Source organism: Martes martes (genome assembly GCF_963455335.1).
Source record: "Martes martes genome assembly, chromosome: 15".
Taxonomy (NCBI): Eukaryota; Metazoa; Chordata; class Mammalia; order Carnivora; family Mustelidae; genus Martes; species Martes martes.
Window position 1 is genome coordinate 61945466 of NC_137903.1, and position 19931 is coordinate 61965396.

General features: G+C 42.4%; 1 protein-coding gene across 1 annotated transcript in view; it reads right to left on the reverse strand.

The window, feature by feature from the left end:
• Window positions 1-19931, reverse strand: part of WDR64 (WD repeat domain 64) — a gene marked incomplete at both ends in the record, with an annotated part of 144240 nt that overhangs the window by 50918 nt on the left and 73391 nt on the right. The window contains 3 exons of the mRNA XM_080825207.1: window positions 716-839; window positions 3220-3368; window positions 6345-6471. Coding sequence (XP_080681333.1) covers window positions 716-839; window positions 3220-3368; window positions 6345-6471 — 400 coding nt within the window. The remainder of the gene's footprint in view (window positions 1-715; window positions 840-3219; window positions 3369-6344; window positions 6472-19931) is intronic.

Here is a 19931-nt window from a genome sequence, read left to right on the forward strand (position 1 = left end):
TGGAAAAATCAGACTTTCACATCAGGATGTTCACTTATCCCACCCACTGGCTTCCAAGCAAGAATTTCTTAGTAAATACATCTCTAGAATAAATAAACTATGAGTAGTGCATACAAGTGGGTCATATCGTCTAGGTAAAGTAGTTCTTTCGTGGGAGGTCAGAGCAAGGTGAGGTGAAAAGGGAGGCAGGCCGGAGTGCTTAGTTCTAGAAAGTTCTACGCAGTTCTCTATAGCTTGAGAAGCAGCAAGTGACATAACACCACTGAGCCCGACATGCCCCCAAGGAGCTGAGACTCCTAAGTCCCGTGTAGAAATCTGGGTGTTGTACAACAAAGCTGGCTGGAGTTTTGTCTGGTCCCCAAATCTCCTAAATGTAAACGTCCATCCCTTAGCTGACGGTCCCCAAAACTAAAAGGACAAAAGGCGTCCGTGCAACACCATTCCTGCCAAGGATGGGATGAGATATGCGTGAAAGACTTCCGTGAACGTTAAAGCCATGATATAAATGCAGCGGGAGGCATGGACAGCCGGGCCTTGATGCCCATTACAGCAGAGTCTGCTGCTGTTCAGCCAGGCAGAGCTGTCTCTGTGGCATGCTGACACATGCCAGCCTGCTTCGTGTTCTCTCTGTCTCCAACCCACGCAGCAGATGAGCTCCTAGCACAAATTCTCGGGCACTAAAGCAGGGAGGCCCTATTTGGGTTAGGGATCTGACCGTTGTATGCCCCTGTGGCAAAAAGAAATCCAGTCTCATCAATAGCTGCCGAAGTCAGCTCAACACTGAAGCCATGAGGGTCTAAAATCTGGTATATTTGGAGGCCAGTCTCGAGTTCCCAAACCTGTAGGAAAGAACAACAACAAAAAATCAAGTCATCCATATACCCTTCGGCTCTTCCAAAAATTTTACAGTATTCACAACAGCCTCCAGATCGGTGCTGTGCTCTTCTAAAGTCTTTTCCAACATCCTGGCCTGACTGCCGGTTTGACCGAAGAAAGTTCTAACAGATGCAGTGCTGTCGAGTGGTTCCTGGGATGCCCGAGCGTGTCTGCTGCGTACCTCGGCGATGGAGACAGACTGACTATTCCGGGCAGCCTTCTGGGGAGGAAGTCGCCAGTTTTGCTGCTGTGAGCATGAAGCAAGATTAGCAGCCAGAGAGCAACGTGACCATTACAAGTACAGCCAACAACAACAACAACAAAAATCAAACTGGATTTATTCCCTGTTGACACTCATCCGAATTAGCCAGGAGTCCCAGGGCAGAATGAGAGAACCCTGAGGAGGGGGCTCACTGACCTTTTCAAGAAGTGTTCTGATGAGGGGCATGGGCCTCGCTCTTAGAGGGAGGCGGGGAGAGAGAGAGACTTCAGAGAAGACTGTCTGTATAATCAGGCTGGGTATAATCATAAAATCGAGAAACATGTCAAGATACATCATTCTCTCTCTTTGGAAACACAGTCGAGGCTCTAGACCTTTAGCCTTTCGGTCTAAATCTCTCCTTCTTCGTGGATCTGCTGTGCTCACATGTAAACCAGACTGTCCGTGAGTAATGAAACTGCACTGGCAGGACAGACCTTCACCCTCCGGGTCTGTGGGGCCGAGGCAGCATAAGCAGAGGGCCAGAGATGAGAAGGCACGTTGCCCCTCCAGGGAGCTGAAAGATAGTCATCGCAGCTGGGATCAGGGAGGGAGAGCAAGACCAGAGGGAGCTTGTGGAATCATCTGGAGGCCAACCGAGGGCCCCTGACTGACCTGACTGAGGCCAGTCTGACTCAAGAGCCCACATTCTCAACCTATGAGTGATCCAAGTGCAGACAAGGTCCTTAAAGGAGAAGAGAAATGAATGACACTGCATGAATGGGTCTCAGAGGTCACCTATGTTCTGGCCTGAAGTATAATCTCTCTTCAAGCAAGCCATCGGGTATGAAAACTCACCTAGATGTGAGTTTCCTGCTTCTCCCCTCACAGGGAAACCATGTCCCTGCTAGAGGTCAGTATTTCATGAAAACGGAGTAGGTTTTATTCTGTAGGCTTATCAGAACTAGGTGACCGTGAACTGAACTCCCAGATTTTGGCCTGAGAAAATCTCCAGCAGATGAGCACAGAGGGTCCGGGATTGAGAAGAGACTTAAGGGGTCTCTAGAGGACACTCTCTACTGCTCCAGATGTCTCCTTTCGGAGGGCAAGCATGAAATAAAGGGATGGCCCTTTGAAGCAAACACTGCCGGTCATCACCGCTAGATGGCTTCAGTGGTTGTAATTACTGACGCACTTAGGATGGCTGCATACCCCGGCCTCTGGGGAGCACGGTAGTGTCAGGAGGTGGAATGCACAGGAATAGACACAGGGAGCTACATCAGGCCAACCTGGGTACACACCCCAGCTATGATGCTTACTAGTTATGCAATCTGGGGTGAGTTGCTTGACCTCCATGAGTCCCTGTTTCCTTATCTTTAAATGGAACCCTTTATCTGTCCACATGGAACCAGTATGATTAAATATGATTAAATAAGATCATGGATTTAAGGCACATGGCACATATCCTGCATCTATAGGGGTTATAGTAAACATTATAAATTCCTCTCCCTTCCTTTTTATCCTATCCTCTGCCTATAACTCAGATTTAAAAATCTATCAATCTATCTAATCTACCTATATCTATCTAATCTATTCATCCACCATCCATCATCCATCCATCCGCCATCCATCATCCATCCATCCACCATCCATCCATCATCCATCCATCCACCATCCATCCATCATCCATCCACCATCCATCATCCATCCATCCGCCATCCATCCACCATCCATCCATCCGCCATCCATCCATCATCCATCCATCCACCATCCATCCATCATCCATCCATCCGCCATCCATCCATCATCCATCCATCCACCATCCATCCATCATCCATCCACCATCCATCCATCCATCCATCATCCATCCTAGTACTCCTTCCTTGGTATATTTCCTTTAAAATTCCTATTCCAATAGTAAAAAACTAGCTTTATTTATTTCATTGAGGCTGCAGCTTAATAGCAAGCAGTCTGAGCTGGCTTAAAATACTTGTTTTTCTTGTGTTCGTGAGTGTTTAAAAATAGCTATACTGTCGATCTCATCACACAGGCCACTACATTTACTTAATCACGCAAAGCCTTACCTGTCAAAAGAGAACGTTCTGCTTTGCCTTTTTCTTTCTGAAGAGCCAATATACACTCACCTTAATGATGGATTCAGAACAGACAGTAAGTACTTGGTGAAAATATCTGTTGTAAAGCATGACATTGATTTCTCGTTCATGAGTGTGAGGGATCTGTTTTGTATCTTGTACCATCCTGGTTAGAGGGTACATGTCCATAACACTAGATCCTGGAACAGAAAGAAGATTGTCACAAACACCCAACATTAGAAGTTCTGAAGCACAAAGGATTTTACCCAAACAGTCGTGTTTAGAAACAACCCATCGGCGAGGTTAGTAATATTGATTCCTAGGATATCTAATGAAGTGAAGATACACTTATTTTCTCTAAAACATTTTTGACAAAAAAAGCAAATGTTATTCAGCAAGAGAAAAGCATTTGTTGAGGCCATCATTAATTTTCAAGTGCAGGCCATTGGATTTATCGATATCCTCTTTTCAGTGATCCCTAATTTTCTATTTTTTTTATAGTCTATATTTTTCCTTCTTGAGAGTGCCTGCCGCATGCCTCTCCATCTGGTGTCCAGTAGTCACGGCAATGGTCAGCTTTCTGCTGAAGGTAAGCTTCCTTCTAGTGATTGGAATTTATTGTTAGCCTTTTCCGACCAACAACTGATAAAGCACTCTGTAAACACAGTCTTATTAAATATAATGAATGAGAACGGTTACAGGCCAGTGCTTGCAACATCAATGTTCAATAAGATCAATTTCCAAATCAACGTGGGGAAGTAGGTGGAGAGCAAATATACCTCATTTGCGGTTTCCTAAGGGTGCTGGTTTGGTTTTACAGAGACACTACAAATGGCAAATGTGATTTAACTCTCAAAACCAACTATGTATTCTGTGTTGGTGTAATGTCTCGAAATGTAAGTAAGAATCCCAAAGCATTTTAAAGATCAGACAAAATGAAACTTCTCTGTTTTATTGTTGTGGAGATTAAATTATCAAAGGTCACTTTGTATTGGGTTTCTCACCATTTTCCAATCTTATCTGTAGGAAAAGGCGCCCCAGGAGTTAACGAAGCCCTTTCCTAAAGCTGCTTAAATTTTAAGATTAAAATCTGTTCGTGTGTAGAGAAGGACTTAAAAAGTTTTTTTTTGGTAATATTTCTCAGTTCAAATATTCTAATATGGAAATACGAGAGGAATATGGTAGCCAGATGACCAACACTCAGAGCTTCCTGGTAGAGCTTTTAACATTATATTGTGACTCGCTTTATTCAGAACCCACACCAACACAGCTAGATATGCTTATGAACTAGTGGTAATCCTCTATGTTTTCACCACTGCTGTGGAAACAATGCAGTTACAGAGAAAGAATGTGGTTTCAGAAGCCGGATGCTTTGGGATTGAATCCCAGCTCTACCTTTTAACCTGGTGGGTTTTTGTTGTTGTTTTATTTATTAGAAGGAGATCGAGCCTGTGGCGGGTGGGGTGGGGAGAAGGAGGGGAAGTGGTAGGGAGAGAGAGAGACTCTCAAGTAGAGTCCACACTGAGCATGGAACTCGACCTGGGACTTGACCTCACCACCCGAGATCATGACTTGAGACGAAATCAGGGGTTGGATGCTTAACTGACTGAGCCACCCAGGTGCACCAGTCCTGGTGTTTTTCTACTGGTCATCTGAACTGCTTAATATTCAGTGTGTCAGTTATAAACTAGGATAAGTAATAATTCCTACTTTCTGTGGGGGTTGTGCAGGTCAAATGAAACAAAGCACATGAAAGCACTTTGTAAAAGAACTTTCCAAAAAGGAGTTGTTGTAACAGAGGAATAATACAAAGGACAGTGACAGTAACAATGGTATATTCTACAAAGCATTTCCAGAATGTGATGCTGCTGTCATCGGGGTTTAGGTTACTATAGTGGCTTCTTTGGAATCAAAGCATGAAGTCAAGTCTGGGAGATAAGCTTCATGTAATTCTGATGTCAAGTTGATGGCAGCAGTCAATGTAAGTGACACACAGAGCTGTGTATTTTTATAAGCAAAGTACTAGCAAAATTACATAAAACCGGGAAGCAATCTTGATTTCCTCCTCCTCCTTTTTCTTCTTCTTTTGTCTTGATACTTGAGTCCTTAGTTATTCTGGTGATAAATGGGTTGGAGATGCTGAGCCCACTAATCAAACATGCAAGTAAGGATACTAGGAGAAAATTTGCTTGCAGTTATTAGCATGTTATTTTTGGAAGAGCTAATATAGAAGAGGAGTGCTTACACCTAGAATTAAGTTCTGTTTTACAAGATGTAAAATTATCTATCAAGCATGAAGTGCTAGTTCACTCCTAATCCAGAAAAAAACCCAAACAAACCCAGAGTTAAAAATAATTATATTCTCCACTAGCAGAGATAGCACCAACCATTTCAAATGCATGTCTCCTACATGGCTCCCCGCCCTAATTAATCCCACAGGAACTCAGAACAGGTGGTCAGTGGGAAAGTGCTTAGGAAATGCATTCTGGGCTGGTGTTCCAGAAGGAGGAAGTATTGGTAATAGCATTCATTTTTCTTCTAAGGCCTGAAGGCATGCATGTGAGCAGCGTTTAATGTAAATGCCTAGCAGAACGTTTTGTGTCTTTAGGAAGCGTGTTTTTAAGAGACAACAAATAAAGGAGGCAACAAATCTGTTGGCATCACGCTGCGGAACTGTCATTTGGGACTCTGTTTTCTCTCCATTTTATGGTCTAGATGCAAAGGCAGGTGGGGACGGCAGCACCTTCTAACTGTCTCAGTACCAGAATGCATGGGGCCAAACTGCCTCACTGAAGAAAGGGGACATGGATGCTGGTGCAGTCCCTCAGAGACGGCTCATATTCCAGCTCCCAAGAGCTGGAATGCAGCTGGCTTTGCCTTTTATGCAGCAACACATCACATCCCACTTCTTGCTCTGCCCGAGGCCATCTTCGGAGGCTCAAGAACTTAGAGCGCTGACCTAGTTTTACCAAGGAAGCGCAGGTGCACATTTTATCTACCCGGCCATGGAAAGACAGGAAGGAGTGGAACTGAATGAAATATCTACTGTGATGAATCACAGTTAACACATTCCCCGTCTGCTTCTATTTTTCTTCTAGTTAGTGCTCAAGTGTTAGTTAAAAAAATGCTTGAAGTCAAGATGGGAGTTTTGCCTGCTGTTAATTGGGCACACTCACCTGTGATAAGCATACCATGATTGGAATCGTATACCATGGAATAAATCTGCATGTCTCCTGGTCCCCCGTGGCTGTCATGGAACACTTGTAATAGCGAAAGAGTCTGTACATCCCACACCCTGAAAACCTGGGAGAACAAAGAACACAGTTCACCACTTTCACACCGTATGTTCCCCACTCAAAGCTATTTAGGTGAAGCATTTCCAAAGCCTACAGTATGCACTTAAAAACTTACAGCAAACCCTGTGACCCTGCAATTGCACTACTGGGTGTTTACCCCAAAGATACAGATGTAGTGAAAAGAAGGCCCATCTCCACCCCAATGTTCATAGCAGCAATGGCCACAATAGCCAAACTGTGAAAAGAAATGAGATGTCCTTCAACAGACGAATGGATAAAGATGTGGTCCAAATGTACAATGAAATATTATGTCTCCATCTGAAAGGATGAATACCCAACTTTTTATCAATATGGATGGGACTGGAGGAGATTATGCTGAATGAAATAAGTCAAGCAGAGAAAATCAATTATCATGGTTTCACTTACTTGTGGAACATAAGGAATAACATGGAGGACATTAGGAGAAGGAAAGTAAAAGTGATTTGGGGGAAATCAGAGGGGGAGACGAACCATGAGACACTGTGGACTCTGAGAAACAAACTGATAGTTTTGGAGGGGAGGGGAGTGGGGGGTTGGGTGAGCGTGGTGGTGGGTATTAAGGAGGGCACGTATTGCATGGAACACTGGGCGTGGTGCATAAACAAGGAATCTTGGAACACTGAAAAAAATAAAATAAAATTAAGATGTTAAAAAAAAACTTGCAGCAACTATGATTTATCTGATGAGCACACCTTTGCTAAACTCCAATTTGGTTCTTGGTTCAATGATTGTTAATAGCAAAGAAAAATAGAGCAGTGATTAAAAATTTGCTTAAAGGAACTGGATTATTTTTTTTTATCTTACAGAGAAATCCGGTATTTATTATTCTTTAAGAATTTGGAGGATTGATGACTTAGAGTTCAAATGAAGCCACCCTTCTCTCTACACTAGAGATTGGAAATTAGAGAGAAGACATATTTTAAGTGGAGGGTTTCAAATTGCTCTATTACGACATAAGAAGATGGAACATTGGGGCACCTGGGTGGCTCAGTTGGTTGAGCACTGGACTCTTAATTTTGGCTCAGGTCATGATCTCAGGGTCCTGAGATCAAGCCCTGTGTCAGGCTCTGCACTCACACTGGAGCCTGCTTGAGATATTCTATCTCCCTCTCCCCCGTCCCTCCCCCCAATTGTGTTCTTTCCATAAATAAGTAAAATAAATAAATAAATAAATAAAATCTTTAAAAAAAAAAATGATGGAACATCTTACTGAATGGGGTTTCTAAGAGCTTCCCCCTCCTCCTGCCCAGGGATTTAAGAAATTCAGAAAGTAGTTTTTAGGCATGGCTTAGATATAGTAAGAGTGTCGGGAAAGAGATTATTTAAACTCTCTAATTACTTAAAGAGAGCTTGGGTTATTAGACTAGGAAAAACAATAAAACACAAATTCAGCAAAAGTAAGTCAAGTTGACCCTTGGTCACTTGAAATATCTGGTCGATCTTAGTCTTCTCCATTATTCGGTTTTTGTAAGCAAGTTGTAGCATGATTGAATTTCAGAAAGAAGCATGATTTGATCAAGGTGATGTTTTCTAGCATGCATCCTTAAATAATATTTTCACTTTATAATAGTCATCATTAACCCATTAAATTGGAATATTTGTTGAGTAAATGAGTGACCATTGTAGAACTAAACATAAAAGAGTACTTTTGTTAACAGGGAGATACTAACTTTTTGTTTGAGACCCTTGTAATCGAGTTAAATGAGTTCACACCTCACTGCTGCAAAGGCAGTTTGATTCTTCTGTGTAGACGCATAGCGATGTCTAAGTCACGTGATTTAGGGAGCACTGGTGAGGAGTTTGGCCTCAAATGCGGATCCTTGGAGGGCCAGTATTACTCAGAACCTGTACGGTTGGGAGTTACTTCCTTTGTTCTAATCAAAATGCAAATTTGGGGTAGTAGCTATTGAAACTTATCCGTCTTTTGTGCCATAGGGTAAGTAAGCAGTATGGACTATTTATAAATTTAGGTTTTGAGTCCAGATGAGAGACAAACAGGAGAAAAACCTGAACGTAGAATCGAGGAGCGCCAAGGAAATTTGCCTCAACTCCAACTGTTTCTGATTGCATTGCTTTGGCTAAGATGCATTCAGGGTTGGCAGGCTTTTTGCTGTATGTTTATGCTCGGAATGGTGGTTGCTGGAAAGAACAAGGGACAGGGCAGAAGAGGGGTCAGTTCTACACATCACTTAGATTCCTGGAGCCTCAGGTTTCTTATTTCTGGAGCAGACATACAACACCAGCACTCTGTTCTTCGCTGAACTGATGGGAGCAGGTTTTAAAATCTGTAATGTTTTCTGTAGAGTAGCACTGACTTCGTTTTCCCTATTTCTCTCTTCTTCAGTGTTTGGTGCTTTAGGTGTTTTATGTGATTTTTAGGGGTGACTGATGGATTAGCAGATCTGCCGCACCTGTCCTTGGGTCCCACGTGTCATCTCTGTTACTAGTCATACCAACCTGCTCCCCATTTCCCAAACCCTTCTCATTCTGGTCTCCGGGCATGCCACCTACTCTTCCTATCATCTACAATTGCCTTTCAGCATCGCTCACTGTGTAGTGAACTGCTACCCTTTCCAAGAATCTGTTATAAGGAGAACTAAGGAGTCACGACTCAAAAATTTTGTACCTTGATGTGCCATTTCTTCTCCAGACACAGAGAAATAGTGAAGAATATATAAAAAAGAGAAATCAAAAAGAAAGAGCCAGCCTTTAAAGCGAGACACATATCTCTATAAATAGATCCGAGCAAGAGAGACACAGGAAGTGAAGGAGGGGTTGCCTCAGGGGGCTGTGCCCTGGAAGTGACCGGGCTGGGGCAGCAGAGAGCAGTCCCAGGCAGAGGGGACCAGAGGCTCCTAGAGCTCCATGGAAGAACCTGGAGCAGCTCCCCAGTTCAGGGCAGCGAGACTGAGGAGCTAAGGCTTTACTTCCATCTGGAGCTACAGTGCTCAGAAAGCTGTGAGTCCCGTGAGCAAGAAGGACACTGCCTTTGACCAGGAACTAAACCAAAACTACTTCTGACTCAGGAATTAGACCTGTTTCTAGACTGCTGCCCAAGGGGACCAGGTCGGGGAGGGTTACTGATATGGAAGACGGAGCATAAAGACATGTGTAAAAGAAACTAATTTTCACAAAAACTGGGAGGAGGCTATCTTCATGAACTTGAGCTGAAAAAGATGTCTTCAATAAGCACAAAAGGCATGAACCATAAAACATAGATTCATTTAACTGAATTAGAATTAAAAATCTCTGTTTAAGCAAAGCCACAATCACAAAGCCACAAGGGGTAGAGACAAGTCCAATGTTCATTGGCCAAGTTGGATACATATTTCATGTGCTTACAACAGAATCCCATGCAGCAGTTAAAACAAGTGAACTAGACCTATATGTAAAAACGTGGATTAATCTCAAAATACGGTGCTGAGGGGGAGGAAGGAAATATCAGTAGGATTTATTCACAGAGAACACTGAAACATGCAAAATAAGACTATCCACAGTTGAAGGACATCTATACATGTACTGATGGCAATAAGTCAAACAGAGAAAGTCAAGTATCATATGGTTTCACTTATTGGTGGAGCATATCAAATAATATAGAGGACAAGGGTAGATGGAGAGGAGAAGGGAGTTGAGGGAAATTGGAAGGGGAGGTGAACCATGAGAGACTATGGACTCTGAAAAACAACCTGAGGGTTTTGAAGGGGCGAGGTGGGAGGGTGGGGGAACCAGGTGGTGGGTATTAGGGAGGGCACAGATTGCATGGAGCACTGGGTGTGGTGAAAAAACAATGAATACTGTTACGCTGAAAATAAATAAAAAATTAAAAAAAAAAAAAAAAAAAAAAAAAAAAAAAAAAAAGAGACATTTGCAGGAGGTGGGTGGGGAGCTGGTGTAACTGGGTAATGGGCATTAAGAGGGCACGTGATGTGATGAGTACTGGGTGTTATTCACAACTGATAAATGATTGAACACTACATTGAAACCAATGACGTACTATATGTTGGCAAATTGAATTTAAATAAAAAAAAAAGACTTTTACAAGGGAAAAAAAAAAAAAAAAAAAAAAAAAACATAGTGCTCGTTCTAAGTTGAAAAATCCAAAAACTCCTCTCCTTTGGACACCTTCCATTGGTCATCCTTCTCACTCAGATGTCCCCCCTGCAGATGCCCATACTACCCGTCTACACGAATAGCAATTAGCAATTGTCATATGATGATTTGCTAGGGGGGCTTCTCCACTAAACTGTACTCCCTTGAGGGAGGAACCATATGCTACTTGTTTCCCCAGTATCTATGTGTTCTCTTTAGTTCGATAGGTTATTTAACTGGATTTGGGTCTGCTCGCTTGCTTATTCCCTGTCTTGGTCCAGGACCTTGTACAAACTTACGGAGGAGCACGGCATAGACAGTCAGAACTCACACTGTAACTGGATAAATCAATTAATAAATGGGATGACATCAGCAAACAATTTTTTCTGTTTGTTTTTAGGTGGTCTTCAGACGTTAGCTACTTTGGAGGAAAGGGGAGTAGGGATAGGAATTAGGCTGTGCTGATTCTAGTCCTCCTCCCTACTCATTTTCCTCAGGGGTTGACAGTGTTCCTGTGGTCCGTGTTGGTGCTTCAAAGCCTGAGAGACAGAGGGGAGCCAGGTCAGGCCTGGCGGGGATTAGGAAGGGCGGGACGTTTGTGAGACAGATGGCGTTGCTGTAGAAAGAAAATCTGAAAGGACAGGTGACTTCCGCTAAGGAAGCTCTGTGTGCACAATGGAGTATTTGTAAATGATAAATTAAATATTATGTATGTGTAAAATGGAAATTACAAAAGATAGTCACCTCCTAGTGGCAGAAAACTAATGATTTCAAAATAAATTGGGAATACAGGAGTTAGGAGGAAGGATTTTTTTTTAACATTGGGAAAAATTCAACTGAAACACTGTAAGGCTTTGAGGATAGTTATCCAAACTAAATATCAAAGAGAAGGACAATAGAAAGCCCTCCCCTGAAGATTTTTTGTGAGGGATAATAAACAATGATGAAGCAAAAAAGTTTGAAAACTCTATGTGTATCTGCGCCAGGAGTAAGAGGACTGTTTTGATTCAACCAGGTTTCCTGGCTTTTCTTGCAAACTCAGTACCAATCACTATTGTCCAAATGCATTAATAAAGTGCTCTTTTTGGGGCTCATGGGTGGCTCAGTTGGTTAAGCATTTGCCTTTCTTTGGCTTGGGTCATGATCTCAGGGTCCTGGGATGGAGTCCCATGTCGGGCTCCCTGCTCAGTGGGAAGTCCGCTTCTCACTCTCCCTCTGCTCCCCACTGCTCCTGTATTCTCTCAAATAAATAAAACCTTAAAAAAATAAAGGACTCTTTTTTTAAAATCTTGGGGGCTTTTTATTATAGAGTGACCTAGAGCAAAGTATCTGATGAGCAGGAGTTAGCCTGAGATACATAAAAAAGGATTGTAAAAAGGTGCAAAACTGACATGGCATGCACAATTCCTTATACAGCAAGTAATTCTGGAACACCGAGCTAGGTGCTACAGAAGCAGATCAGCAGAAGCACTATTACAGCTGTTCTCGAACAGACCTTCGTCTGCTCAGGAGCGTGGATACAACACAAGGAATTATCATGCACTGTAAGAGCTATTTGAGCAGAAGTTTGAACACTGTGCTAAAACTTGTATTGGCAGAAATCTTTAGATTTGCAGTATCATTTAGATAGTGGAAAGGGCATGGGGAATTCAGCATTTCTGATCTGTCAAGGGAAGCTGGGATTTTGCTGGCCTTCCTAATTTTACCCAATGACTACAAGAGGTTAATTAGATTTTAGACCCCAAATGAATCAGATTAAGGCTAGATGACTTTGCGTTGAAGAGCCTGAAGATAGCTGCGATTATGACTCTTTTGAGGGCGAGACAGTATTATAGACACATTCAGAATTTGAAAATAGATATGTATAACAGTGGTACAGATGGTAGGCATTCAACATTACTTGTGTAGGAATTCAATGCAAAAACGTGTTTTTTAAGCTCTTACAAATAACAAGAAGAAAAAAGTTTTTTGCTACGTGGAATGAAAACTGTTAATTTGGTTATCTGGTTCTCACATTTCTCCTGTGTGGTAACTGGCAAACAGAAATGAAGGGAAGCCAGCCAGCATGCCTTTGAAAAATTAACTTTTTAACGACCAAGTTATTAGATGTGTTTAGTAGGAAATTTCAAGCCATACAAAAACCAAAGTCCCCTTTCCCACCTCCCCTCTCCTTCTGGGCTCTCCAGTTCTACGTCTAGATTAATCTCTGTTGCTAATACTGCCTCTGGAGACCAACAAGCTCAGCTGAATCCTCCTTCACCACTCACCAGCTGTGTGACCTTGGGCAAATTACTAAACATCTCTGAGCCTTAGTTTTTACATTTGTAGGGGAGATTATACCAGAACCTATCTCATGCAGTTGTCACAAATATTAAATGAGGTCACATAGAGAAAGAGCTTACATCTACATGAGGGCACATTTAACTACTTAAATTTACTTCATTCTTTCTAATGGCTGCATAGTATTCTGTTGTACGAATCCTCCATAATTTATTTTAATTAGTCCCCAACTGATGGAGGTAGGCTTATTTTTTTTATTTTCTTTTAGCAAAGTAATAGTGATGCAAAAATTATATGTAATTTTTGTACAGTAGTCTAAACATAACCATTTGATAAATTCCTAGAAGTGGCATTTTTGTGTCAAAGGGTGTGAGCATTTTAAGTTTTGCTAGCTTGCCTTCTGCGATTACAATTTCATGCCTTCTTGATTCCGAGTTGCAAAACCAGCTTGCATAATTAGCTCCAGTTCTCGAGGAGAGCTGAACCTGATGTTTTTGTCATTACTAGGTTTTGCCATCAAAGATTTTTGGCAGTTCTGCTTTATTTACTCAACGAGGTTTTTAACTCCTTTCGGGCAGAGATTACATGAAACGATGTCCAGGCACTGGGCAGGATCCAATGTGAGGCACTGAGCAGGGGCTCATGTATGGACTGATTCATATTAAGAGGGCAGGAAGTCGGGGCGCCTGGGTGGCTCAGTGGGTTAAGCCTCTGCCTTCGGCTCAGGTCATGATCTCAGGGTCCTGGGATCGAGCCCCGCATCGGGCTCTCTGCTCAGCGGGGAACCTGCTTCCCTTCCTCTCTCTCTGCCTGCCTCTCTGCCTACTTGTGATCTCTGTCAAATAAATAAAATCTTTAAAAAAAGAAACAAGAGAAGAATGTGTTAAAAAAAAAAAAAAAAAGAGGGCAGGAAGTCAAAATTCCTGGTAGGATCGCTCAGAGACAGCCAGATTTCCACCCAAAGAACCATGTCAGGCTTCCTCAAGAGTTCTACTTACTGAGACATGAAAGTTAATGTCAACAACATACCCAGTAAGCATAATTACTTTAGGTAGACTGTAGTGAACATGTATGTGTGTGTGCAAAGGTGTATGTGTATTTGTTCAAGGGGTCTGAGGGTCCTGAAAGCTGACGGGAGTGGGGGTGGGGCCAAGGGGAAACAGTCGTACAGGACGAAACCCAGAAACAGCATGGCCCACCTTAAGCAAATGTGCAATGACAGCAAAGTGTCCCAGATCATATAACTAGAGAGTGACAGGCACGGACGGAAGGAAGCGTCATGTACGGGCTGGCTCCCCAGTGTCTTTGTAGGCATATCCGCTCCCGTGGCTCAGAACCACCAACAGGGTCTTCTTTTGAAGAGGGTCAGTGAGCTGTCCTGGGGTTACAGACCGAAGGAGGACAAGGCCTGTACATAAGCAAGAAGCTAACTTTTTTGTTTCAGATTCTTCAGGTTGGGTGTGAATCCCAAAGCATGTGCCCTCGCTCCCTTTCTCTTAGCTTGCACGTTCTCTCCACAGTTGGTCACTTATTAGCTGAAGGTTCGTATCATATAGTGACCTTCCCCAGAAAATTCTAATAGTCACTCTTAGGAAAGATCTGAGACTAGTAACTTTTACCTCTTGAGGATGTTTCAAATCACAGTTTATCCAAAATGGAACGTCCCAAGAGCAATGCAAGGACAGAAGGTGGCAAATGCTGGGAGTAGTAAAATCAGGCTCTCAATCATGGATGCTTCCAGTTATCCAAAAAGTAAGGAAAAAAAAAAAAAACAGCTGGAATTTGGTTTCAATAATCCCATAGGGAAAGAAAGCATAAAGAGCCAAAGCCAGAAAATAGTTCTGATTTTTACAACTTAAAGGAAATATATTTTAAAGGGTCAGTTTTTCTTCCTATCCCTTGGTCTATTTCAAATACCCACATTTTTTATTCACCAAAGAGAGAAGAACTCCATTTTTCTCTTGGTGAAGTCTTCTTGGAGATGGGATATTTCACTGAGATTTAAAGGATGGCTAGGTCGGTATGGGATGAAAGTGATTGCAGACAAAGGCAGGAAAGCATGAAGACTTTGGGGAAGAGCTGGGTGATGTTTAGACTATCCAAAGACAAATAAGTAGCAACAAAACTAGAAGGACCATAGAGAACCTTAAACACTAGAAAAGATAATTTGAATTTTATTTACAAGACAAGGGGTGCCTCTGAAGATATGTAAGAAGGTACTGACAAGGTTGTAAGTGGATAAGGGAGTGATTGACATGAGACAGTGTAATATTTGGGTGGTGGGGAGATGAGAGAAACTGAAGTAGGAGGACCACGAGTGCCTTCTAGTCTCTCTTTCTCTTTCAACTTGGAGCCCGTCAGCGGGTGTAAACTAAGATCATAGTGTGGGAACAAGAATGAGGTGCCAGATATGAGAGATGTTTTAGAGACTTGGAGACTGGCCAGTGAATGGCGTTAGGGAAGCAGAAGTTTTAAAGTTAACTTTGAAGCTGGTCAAGGTTCAGTGGGAAACAGTTGATATCATTAACAGCTGGAGGAAGACCAGAAGTCAGGAAAAGGGGATTCTAAGAGGAAAACCAATTCAGATATAGATAAGCAGGAATTTTGTAAAGGGTAAGTAAAAACCAAATGGTCCTTTTCAAGGAACCTTGAAGATAGGGATGTTGAGCATAACAAGAAGACAGATGCTGGCTGTTGAAAGAAGGTTCTGGATGGGGCAGTATTTGACTAGGAGAATGAGAGCAGGGATTTGATTCAGAAAGCAAGAGAAATGCTTGTCCTTGGGCGGGAGGAAAAGAAGAGAAAGTAGCAAAAAATACAAAAAAACACAGAAAAATTTTGAGGTGGAAAAGATGGAAATTAATGAAGCGACATTGACATTCTCAGCTCAGCAGAAGATAAGGTAGTTTGTGAAGAGGGCTCTGAGAGAGTAGAGATGGTGTTTAATTGTCATGTAGACTGGACAGGTACTCAGCAGGAGATGAATATAAATGACTGAGTGGCACCTCTAAGAGACTCTTGAATACAGAGAACAAACAGGGTTGTTGGAGGGGAGGCGGATGGGGGATGGGCTAACTGGGTGATGGGGATGAAGGAGGGCACTTGTTGGGATGAGCATGCGGTGTTATATGTAAATGACGAGTCACTAAATTCTACACCTGAAACCAGTACTATGCTCTATGTTAGCTAACTTGAATTTAAATAAAAATATATAGAGAGAAATAAATAAATAAACGAGTAGCATCGTCGGAAGCATGGGTCTTTGGAAAGCCTCCCCCCATCCCATGCCATAGACCACACCCATAATCTACACCTGTGTGGTCACAAAGGAGGTCCAATACCAACACAGACAGATCAACGTAAGTCCCGTCCCCGATTATAGAGTGGACAGCACCTGTCTTTCTGGTAACCGCTGATGTTTACCGAGGCCCCGTTACACACCAGGCACTGTGTTGCGTGCTCGCTTGCTAATCTCATTTCATCTTCACATCAATCCTGTGAGGAAGATGTTCTGTTAGCCTCCTCAGTGATCTCAAATAACTCATCCAAGGTCATGGCCCGTAACAGTCAGAGTCAGAATGCAACTTAGGTCTGCCCACCTTTCGAGGCCATTCTCTTAACCATACTTCCTGGGAGCGAGACAATAGCATCATCTTCACTTGGGACAGTGTCTTCAACATGGTCTTCCATACGATGGCGTCCAGCCAGTCTGCAGGCTAGGTCGCCAAACCCTGTGGCTTGCTCCAACAATATTCACCTGGCTCCTGATTTCAGGACATTGCTTCTTGTTCTAGAGGACACTCCCAGCCTAGTGAAGCTGACTTCCAGAGTGAAAATTAAAAAACAAAAAAGCAACTGTTAACCCATTTGCCATCTGTTAGAAGTCATCAAAGCAAGCATATGTTTCTCCTCAGCAGAAAGACGAAAAAATCATCTTTGCTATCTAGACTTGTGCTTGAGAAAGTTGCCAGCCATGGTTCCCATTGGTTTTTGTCAAGGAGGGGGAAGGAAGTCTTTATTTCTCCCAGCACCTGTCGGCGTTGGTCAGCTCTCTGGGAGCAGGAGATGGGGTACGGTGGTGAAATACCTGAGCTCTTGACTAGAAACAAGGGTAGCAGCTGCAGAGGTAAGAAATATCCGGTCTGAGGGTCTGCAGAACCAGGAGGAAGGATGGAATTTGCTCTAAGGGCTTCACCCAAGGGCACAGTAGTCATGTAACCGGCTGGCGATTTAGTAAAGCTTGACATGATGAAAACTTGTTTATGAAGAAATCTGAACAAATGTTAGATGTGTAAAAACATCTGTTAATTTTGCTGTAATTAATGATACTAATAGTGATGACAGCTTCAGCCGAAACATGCACATGCCTCCTTTGCCGTTCTTTCTGCCTCCCGGACTTGTTTCCTGGGTCTTTGTGGGACTGGTGCCTCTGGTCATTCCGGTTTCCGCGGTCTTGTCATGCCCTCGGAGGTGATTTGCAGTCACCGCACATGGTTGTGTTTTCTGTTCATTTTAATACTTTCCTTGCTGTCTTCCACTTTATTTGCTGCTTTGTTTATCTCTCTCTTCCCCTAGAATGGAAACTTCCTGTGAAGTGTCTGCCTTCTGCCTCATTCTTCTCTCTCTGCCTCATCCCGTGTTCCCCCTCTGGAGCCCATTAGTCCCTGTCATGTAATAGATGCTCAAGAAATAAATGCTTTCTGAATAAGTCATGAATGATCTCATTTAATCTTTATAACAACCCTGGAGGCAAAACTACATTTTATACATTTCCGTGTGGAAGATATTAAGTAATTTGCCAAGTGGAGCTGCTGGGATGCTTGGATGAGCACCAAGCTAAGACAACTCGCTCTGTTTACGAGAAATTGGAAAGCTGATGTCCTGTGTCTGTTCACCTCTGGGCATGAGCGGCCTAAATGTTTGCTAGAAAGATATCTTTGTTTTCTTTCATTTCTCTAGAGGGGACTCCAGGTCTCAATTCATAATGTGGTTTAATTTAAGCGCCTCAAAACCTTCAGTGTCTTTTCAGTACCATTAAAATTCCTTTGTAGTTTAATTAAAATTAAAAATCGTTTCCTTGTTATAAAAGCAATGCTTATTTACTACAAAAAATTGATAAGAAAAGAAAGAAAAGAAAAAAAAACACAAAAAAGAAAAAAAAATTAATCCATTCACAATCTTGCACTCGGGTAATCAGTAGCATCTTGTTAATCTCCCCTGGTAATACAGGATCCCAAAGATACATTTTAAAATGGGTTAATCTGGGGGCAGTGAAGTGCTCAGCCGGTCAAGCATCCAGTCTTGATTTTGGCTCAGGTCATGATCTCCAGGTGGTGAGATCGAGCCCCACGTCGGGCTCTGCTCTCAGCAGGGAGTCTGCTTGACATTCTTTCTTTCCCTCTTCCTCTGCCCCTCCCCCCCCAAAAAAATCTTAGAAAAAATAAAATGGCTTAGTTTCTTACATACTGTTTCACGATATTTCAAATAATATATTGTTTAGATATTTTCACATTATTGTTTATCTATATAATGTTGAAAGTCATATTTCGATTACATGAAAGGATACATCGTAACTTGTGGAATGGAGGGGAGGGGGAATTAGAGGAAGGAACTCACAGGGTACAAACTTCCAGGTGCAAGATAAGCAAGTCCTGGGGATGTCACCTACAGCACGGTGACTGCAGCTGACCCGGCTGTGTGGTGTGCTGGGAAGGTGAGAAGAGAGTAGATCCTAAGAGTCCTTATCACAAGAAGAAACTCTTTTTTTTCTCCCTCCCCTCCCCTTCCCTTCCCTTCCTTTCCCTTCCTCCCCTCCTCTGCTCTCCTCTCCTCTCCCCTCCCCTCTTCTCCTTTCCCTTTCTTTCTTTCTTTCCTTCCTTCCTCCCTTTTCTTTCCCCTTTCTCTTTTCTCTCCTGCTTCCTCCCTCCCTCCCTCTCTCTCTTTCTTTCTTTTCTTCTGTTCTCTTTCTTTCTTTCTTTGATGATGGATGCTACATTTAGCCACCAGGTAGCTATGTGACCTTCTGCAGGTTACTTAGGTCTCATTTGCCTTTACATATGCAAAACTGTGATAATTATAGGGTTGTTATTAGCAGCAAGTGAGCTTGAGTATGTAAGATATGGGCCACAGTGTGTGGCACTTGGTGAACATTTGATAAATGGTAATTATTTTTTTAAGATTTTACTGATTTATTTTAGAGAGAGAAAGAGAACATGCATGTGTGTGCGTGAGTGGGGGAGAGGGAAGAGGGGATAATCCCAAGCAGACTTGGGACCCAGCTAAGCAGAGGGATCCAGGACCCTGAGATCATAACCTGAAGCAAAACCAAGAGTCAGTTGTTTAACGGACTGAGCCACCCAGGCGCCCCCAATAAATGTTAATTATTATTATAATTCATAGAAAGTTTGGATGTCTATGAGGTCATATTTATTTTTCCTTTAGCCACAGGTGTTATGCTTAGGAATTACTCTAAGGCTATACGAATATTCACCTATATGAATATTTTCTCTGGAACATTCCAGAACTTCTATGTTTTTATATTTTACATTTAAGATCTTTAATATACATGGGATGTATTTTGTGGTTTGTTATGAAGTGATCATCTGATTACATACTTTTTCCTTGTATGTTTCCCAACATTTAATGAACAAACTATCATTGCCCACATATTTGGAGTGCTACTTTTATTATGTAAAAACTCCCATACACATGTGAACTCATTCTTGCCTTTTCTCTTTCCTCAGGGATGTGTCTTAACTAGTTTTGCATTGATTACTGCTCTGTTTCATTTATTGCGGCTTTAGGATATCTGTTAGTATCTGACAGGGAAAGAAAAACGCCAGCTTATAATGCTATTTTCCAAAGTTTCTAAGATATTCTTGCATGTCAGTATTTTTACATTAACACTGAACTTGGCAATCTGATACTTAAATAATCATGAATAGCGTTAAAAAGTAACAGCATTAGGGACACCTGGGTGGCTCAGTGGGTTAAGCGTCTGCCTTCGGCTCGGGTCATGATCTCAGGGTTCTGGGATCAAGCCCTGCATCAGGCTCTCTG